Source organism: Merops nubicus, unplaced genomic scaffold (assembly GCF_000691845.1).
Source record: "Merops nubicus isolate BGI_N331 unplaced genomic scaffold, ASM69184v1 scaffold15047, whole genome shotgun sequence".
NCBI lineage: Eukaryota > Metazoa > Chordata > Aves > Coraciiformes > Meropidae > Merops > Merops nubicus.
The window spans coordinates 2,151-8,719 of record NW_008621100.1 but is presented as its reverse complement, the minus strand read 5'-3'; the positions used below and the strand labels follow the sequence as shown (position 1 = coordinate 8,719).

General features: G+C 34.7%; 1 protein-coding gene across 1 annotated transcript; it reads right to left on the bottom strand.

Moving 5' to 3' along the window:
- Positions 1-452: 452 nt before the first annotated feature.
- EMC7 (ER membrane protein complex subunit 7) lies at positions 453-6,080 on the bottom strand. The gene is made up of 4 exons (XM_008944347.1): positions 5,921-6,080; positions 3,661-3,799; positions 3,045-3,125; positions 453-940 (listed from the first exon to the last, which is right to left on the bottom strand). The coding sequence occupies exons 1-4, from the start codon at positions 6,064-6,066 to the stop codon at positions 788-790; spliced, it is 519 nt and encodes a 172-aa protein (XP_008942595.1). The 5' UTR covers positions 6,067-6,080; the 3' UTR covers positions 453-787.
- Between the last annotated feature and the right edge of the window lie 489 nt (positions 6,081-6,569).

Sequence of the window (6,569 nt, the reverse complement as noted above, 5' to 3'; positions counted from 1 at the left end):
CCTCAAATCATACCACTGATAAGATGAATGCCCAGCACACAAAAAACAGTAAGAACCAAAAGTGTTGTAGAAGTGATACCTGGATTTAGAAAGGAAAGGATCCAAGATAAACACATTCATCATGTTATATGGATACCTTGGGTTCACAATTAACTTGACAGAGCTTAAAAGACTTTCTGATGTTGGGTGTTTTTTTCCCCCCCCAAAGAGTTTTTAGCAGAAAGTAGATCAGAATAAAACTGGGCAATAAAAAGTGGAAAGTCCTTGAACTAAAGTGCACAGGCAACAAACGATGTAAAATAAAACGATTTTTTTTTATGTAAAACATGACAAACTGATACAGCAGACTACTCAGTAAACCCACGACTCAGTTTTGAATGGATCTGTTCATTTCAGAACTCAAGAGCAAATATAAAACATTAGTCATCCTAAAACTGAACTCCACTTGTTACCTTTGAATTTTTTTATATGCTGTCTTATGATGAAGACATTCATTCAGACATTCCGATTGCTTAGCATATCATATAATTTATAGCAATTCTCTACAGAACAATATAGTTAATTCAGCATCAACAACTTGACACAGATACAGTATTGAAGCCATGTCCTCTTTTGCCTGTCAAGTACAAAACAGCTTATATAGACTAAAAAAAGCTACACACCACAGTTGTAGCATACCGTATTTTGTGCCTAATTAAATTTTACAGTAGTAGCTTTTTGATCCAAGACAAATAACCACGATACCATGTAACAGTTGTGCAAACTTAGACATAGGAGGAAGACTTAACTACCTCCTTTTTCCAGAACTACTTTTCCCTGCTTTACTGTTGCTACTACCAGACTTGCTGGAAGATTTTGAAGAGAAAAGTCTTGTCATGAATTCAGACACATCTGGCAGCTCATGGTTGGAATTCAGCATGTTCATTGACTGCTCCATCTCCTACATGGAAAGATGAGATAAACTTAATAGCTCGTAACAATTTTGGCCGTTCCTAAGGCATCAATTGAAAGATTACATCAGAAAGGTGTCAAATTTCCCCAAATACTGGTTTACTATTTGTAATCTTCCAGGGCACATATTGCTATACATTTTTATGCAACCACAGCCAAATACCCAGATACACACAGAAACAAAATCCCAAAGCCAAAAGCACTGGTGTATGGAAAAAGGTAACCATGTCTTAAGCAGTCTGACAGGGCAAACCCCCTGATAAAAACAACAAAAATACAGAAGAAAAAAAATGCCATTACTTATTTTTAGCATTACTTCACTCCATTTTAAAATTTACGCTTTTACTTAGATTTTTTCAGATCTACACTCTCATAGATTGCAGATAATTTTTGCTGTTTAGGATTAGTATTATTTATGCTAAATCTAAGAAATATTTGAAGTTGTTTGATGGAATTAGATATTTTTATTGCCCTACTTTGTAACATCAAGCTGTTAGTGTACAGCAGCTAACTTTTCTTTGTTTCATGAAACACAGATTATGAGACCATATATCCAGCTAAGTTTAATGTAACTTTAGAGTTTTGAATAGCAGCTCTGTGAGATGAATTAGTACAGTTTAAAACAAACCCTGAAGTACTTTTAGTGCATACAACAGCTGAACTGCACATCCAGAATGTGATAAAGCTTACAGTAATTGTGAATTTAGCGTGAGATTGTCAACTTGCTCTTCTAGTTACCACTCAGAATGATACAGCTTTAACTGTTCTCAAGGTACAAATGAACCAAAAGCTGTTACATCACTACTGCATCTACACTTCTGCACTTAATGCCTCTACAACAAGCACAGTTACCAACTCATTCACTTTCTGTATAAAGTAGTATTGTGCTGATTCCATGAAGAAAAAAAACAAGCTAACTTGAAAAACGTGATACAAGATCCATGCTCTCCACAAGCAAACTGAAGTTGGATATACACTTGAGAACTGAATACATGGTCATATAGAGAATGCCATTATAATTCACTTCATAACCACTTTCTCTGATTCTATAGAGAGAACATAAATTACAGGAAAGATCCCTTTAACTTAAAATTTCTCGTTAACAAGTCCCATCAGTTGGATACTAAAAACTAAGTTATCAGAAGTTCTGATGGTTTACCAGACTGTGTGAGCAGTGTCAGATCAGTGGAAAAAGTAAGGAATAACTCATTTTTTAAAAAATTCCATTTCCAGAGTTCAGCTTGATTTGAAAAGCATGCCACAGATATCTAGCATATCTTCATATTCTGTTTTTAATCAAAATTAAAGCTAAAAGAGGATTACATAGCTCTGATATGCTTTTTATAGCTGTTACTTTAAAAAACAAACAAAAGACTTCCAACACCTATGAAGTACTACTGAAGACAGTGGTCATTTATAGGAAAAGGAGTTTAAATTAACCAAATCCTCAAAAAGCAGCCACCAAAACCAGACAAGGAATACTTCTAAAAATACAAAAAGATTTAGCAAACACTTTGAATCTCCATTTTGTCCTAGACTTCTGCTATTCGGCATTTTGCATGATGAAAGGACAATAAATCAGTAGTCTAATGACTACATTAAGACTCTGTATCACATAAATTATTGTGACATCTGGATTTAACAGTCTTGTAAACTATGTGGTTTAAGCTGATGGATAAGAAAACCCCACACCATACTCTTCTGGACACACTCAATGCTTATTAAATGATGTCTAAAAATTAAGTGCTGGATTTAAACATAATGCAGAAATATACTGGAAATTTACAAAAAAACACCAGCCCTTGAAAAATTCCATTCATTGCTCTAAAGCAGCTCTGGAAAACACCACTCACACTGTAATACTTTCAAAGCTCTGCCAAACAATTTAATTCTGTGTTGTGCTGTTTAACAGCAAATTCCTGAGACAGAAACGTTAGAATTCATTGTTAGAACAGAAACACTGTATGAACTGAATAAATTATGCTCATTAAGTCTCAACCAGTTTTAAGTACAGTTTAGGTTTTATTACCATTCTGTACCTCAAAATCTCATTATCTTTTTTCTCTAAGTCTGCATCAATTGAATGTACTTACCCGTCTCATATCAGGATCACTGGTGTTGACAACTTTAGGCAACAGCACAAATATCAGTAATGGAAGAACCATCATCATCACCTACACAACAAATACAGAAAAAAAAAAGAAAACAGCAAATACTTCTTCAGCTTATTTGTTGCTCTAGACATTTTTACACATCCTGACATAAAACTTTTAGCTAACCAGACAAATTCTGGAACTACTGTATTCTGAGTCAGTAACTCAGTAACAGTAATCCACTTGTCAGGAACGAAACCTCATCAAGCAGTTATGTTTTAAATAATAGATTTCAAAGATGGACCATTAAAGTAAATGCTTCTTACCTCTTTCAACAGCTGTAACTATAATCTTGCAACATGTTGATCTCTGCACTACTAGAACATCATGCTGCTGGCTACTTTCAGAGGACGTGCACTAACAGTGAGTATATAGGGGAAGCGAGATCACAGAAAAACTACTTATGAAGACATAAACCCCAAAGAAATAAAACATCCCTTTGAGAAGAGCAAAGTGTGCATATCTTTTCTCAATTACTTTATTCTCAGTATTCTGAAGAATAGCTACATTTGGATCCTTAGCATATTTTTAACCTTTGCATGTTGCTTGTACATACCATAGGGTTCATGAGGAAATCTGTCCATCCCCAAGATTCTCTCTTTATGAAGTATGAAGGAGGTCCAGAAGATTTCATCTGGAGTGGGTATGGCAGCCTGACAACTTCAGACGTCTTGATGTAATTCACATATCTTGCTCTAATGAGCAAAACGTTAAAAAAAAAAAATAAGTACAAATTTTAAATAAAAAAAAAAAGTAATAATATTCCAAAAAAATTTTAATGATCCTCTACAGACAAGATTACCTGCTAGGCAGTGTTTCTAGGCCTCACTTTCCAAAAATTTCTCTCAGCTAATTTCTCTTAGCAACATTATAGAATCAAATGCCACTTTACCTTCTTTACAGTGTAGCTATTAAGCAGGCTGAAAAACAGTATGGAAAACAGACCTGTAGGTCAGAAACATCAGAAATATTTCTTCAAATGTGACTCCTACAAATTTTTCTCACCTCAGTAACCACCAAGAAAAGCAGTGATGTTTAAAAAGAAGATACAGCTTCTAACAGCATGGAGTAGCTTAAACAGAGTTTACTCAGCTTGCAAAAACACTATTTATATATGAAGTTAACACTACCTTATACATTACTTTGTACTTACCAACACTGCATCTCAGTTTTTATCACTTTATAAGGTCTTTTCATAGTTATTTACTAGTAATCTTCTCTTGGGCCTAGTATTTAGAGTATTACCTGGTGCTATCTTCTAACTTTGTCACTCTTCACACAATTTTCATGATTGATGAATATTTACCCACTTTGTGCAACTCCAGAGATGACTTCTGCTCAATACAAAAGTAATAACTTTCTAAATTTTTCACCAAATATTCATACACAGAACGTCATTCCTCCTACCTTATGACAATGTATTTTCTTCAAAGCTTTTGAGATTTTAAAATAGATCATAGAATCATTTAGGCTGGAAAACACCTTTGAGATCATCATCCAACCGTTAACCCAGCACTGACAGGTCACCACTAAACTATGACCCTAAGTGCCACATCTACATGTCTTTTAAATACCTCCAGGGATGGTTATTCTACACGCTATTTCCTCTTTCTGAGAATTCCAGTACTTTTTTAGGGCAGACCTTCCCTTAGAAAAGCCCAGTTGAAGTCTTCCCCATGTATCACATTTTTTTCCATGAATCTCCCAACTGCATTCCTCATCATAATTTCTACCTGTTTGGTAAAGGTATGTCAAGCCTACTGGTATTTTGCTCTGCAGACACATCCTAGCAATTTACTTAACATCAAATTTGATACCTTTGGTACTCAGGTACTGAAAGAGTACTAAAGGAGAGGTTGTAGACACTATTTTGTCTATTTCACCGAGTTCCTTCAGTATTTCTTAGGTATTAATTGTTGCAAATAAGATACTGCATAACAAAGTAGAAAACCAAAAATTTCATAGTTTGGAGAAAAAAATCTAAGTGAAAACAAACTGTCCTATTATAATTACAAACAGACTGTTTGCACGGTTTTCAGTTTGAGATTTCAGTTTTTAACTTCTCCTAAAAATACTGCTTCAGTGTTTATCTTGATGTTCCTACTCCTAAAAATTAACAGCATCTTTTGTAAGATACTGTAAAAGCCAAACCTTAAGTTAAGATACTACATGTGTGCCTGTACAAAGAGAAATGAACTATAAACATGCTCATTTAAACAAAAATCACCTTATTAGACAGGACAGACACTTTGCTGTATTACTTCCCAAGCATTGTGCAGTTAAAGATGTACAGTTGTAGTTTGCTATGGATAACACAACATTTAAAAAACCCTAATGATGCTACAGAAATACTGCAGGCTGGCAACTACTAGCATTTGCCAGTAACTGCAAGGAGTATCTTATGGAGGTGTAACAAAAATATTTTAGAATCCAAATTTCATTGAGTCAGGTCTTTGACAGAGCAGCTACTAAAAAACAAACAAAAAGGGGAGGAAACAAAAACCCAAGATACTGGCATAAGATAAAGCACTGATGTCTAGATTTTATTTCAGGATAGCTGCATAAGAAAGTAACAAAAGTAAACAAATAGACTCTTTTGATGCATTTCTTCTTATTTAAGGCCTTAAATGTGAGAGGAAAAAAGGAATCAGGCTTTGGATCTTAAGAATTGACTTCCTAGAAGTTACATTAAAGAAGCTGAAACAAGGTTTGAAATGGAATATCAGATCTACAGTACCATTTACATGACTTCTGATATGCTGCTGTCAGGCACAGATTTAATAGATCAATACAGAAGCAACTCAGGAACAGCTCACCTCATTTTGCCTTTTGAAGTTATGTCAACTCGCACGGGCTCAAATTTATGAGCAGGGGATATAACTTCCACTACGTAAGATCCTGATGGTACATCATGAACCACAAAACTTCCATCTGTCCTGAAAAACAGTAAGCTCCATGTCATTTCAATGTGCTCCAGTACACAGGAAAGAGTTTTTTTTAAAGAGTGCTTTGTTTTTATATTGAATAAACTGTAACAGCATCATCTTATATTGTAAGTCTTATACAACAGTGACCAACAGGAAAATTTAAATTGCTCAGCACTTATTATATCAAGCCCCTTAAGATCAACAATAGATGCCACAACAGTAGCAGAAATTACCAGTTATGGTCAAGATTTTCTCATGCCTCCAAGTTACTGTCTTGCCTCAGGAATAATTTAACAGCCTAAATAAGATTTTAAATGGTTAGATTTCAAATGGTTAGATTTCATGCGTTCAAATGATAGCAGAATTGACTTACACCTTCCTTCCTCCTTCCAGAATACATACAATGAAGTTTACTTTGCTTCAGTACCTCTGCTGGAAGCAAAATAACCCAAAAAACTGACATCCTGCATAGTGTGGGTAGATAGTAGAGATGACTTACAACGCATAAAAAATGCAGTTTATGGCTTTATTGCAAAAC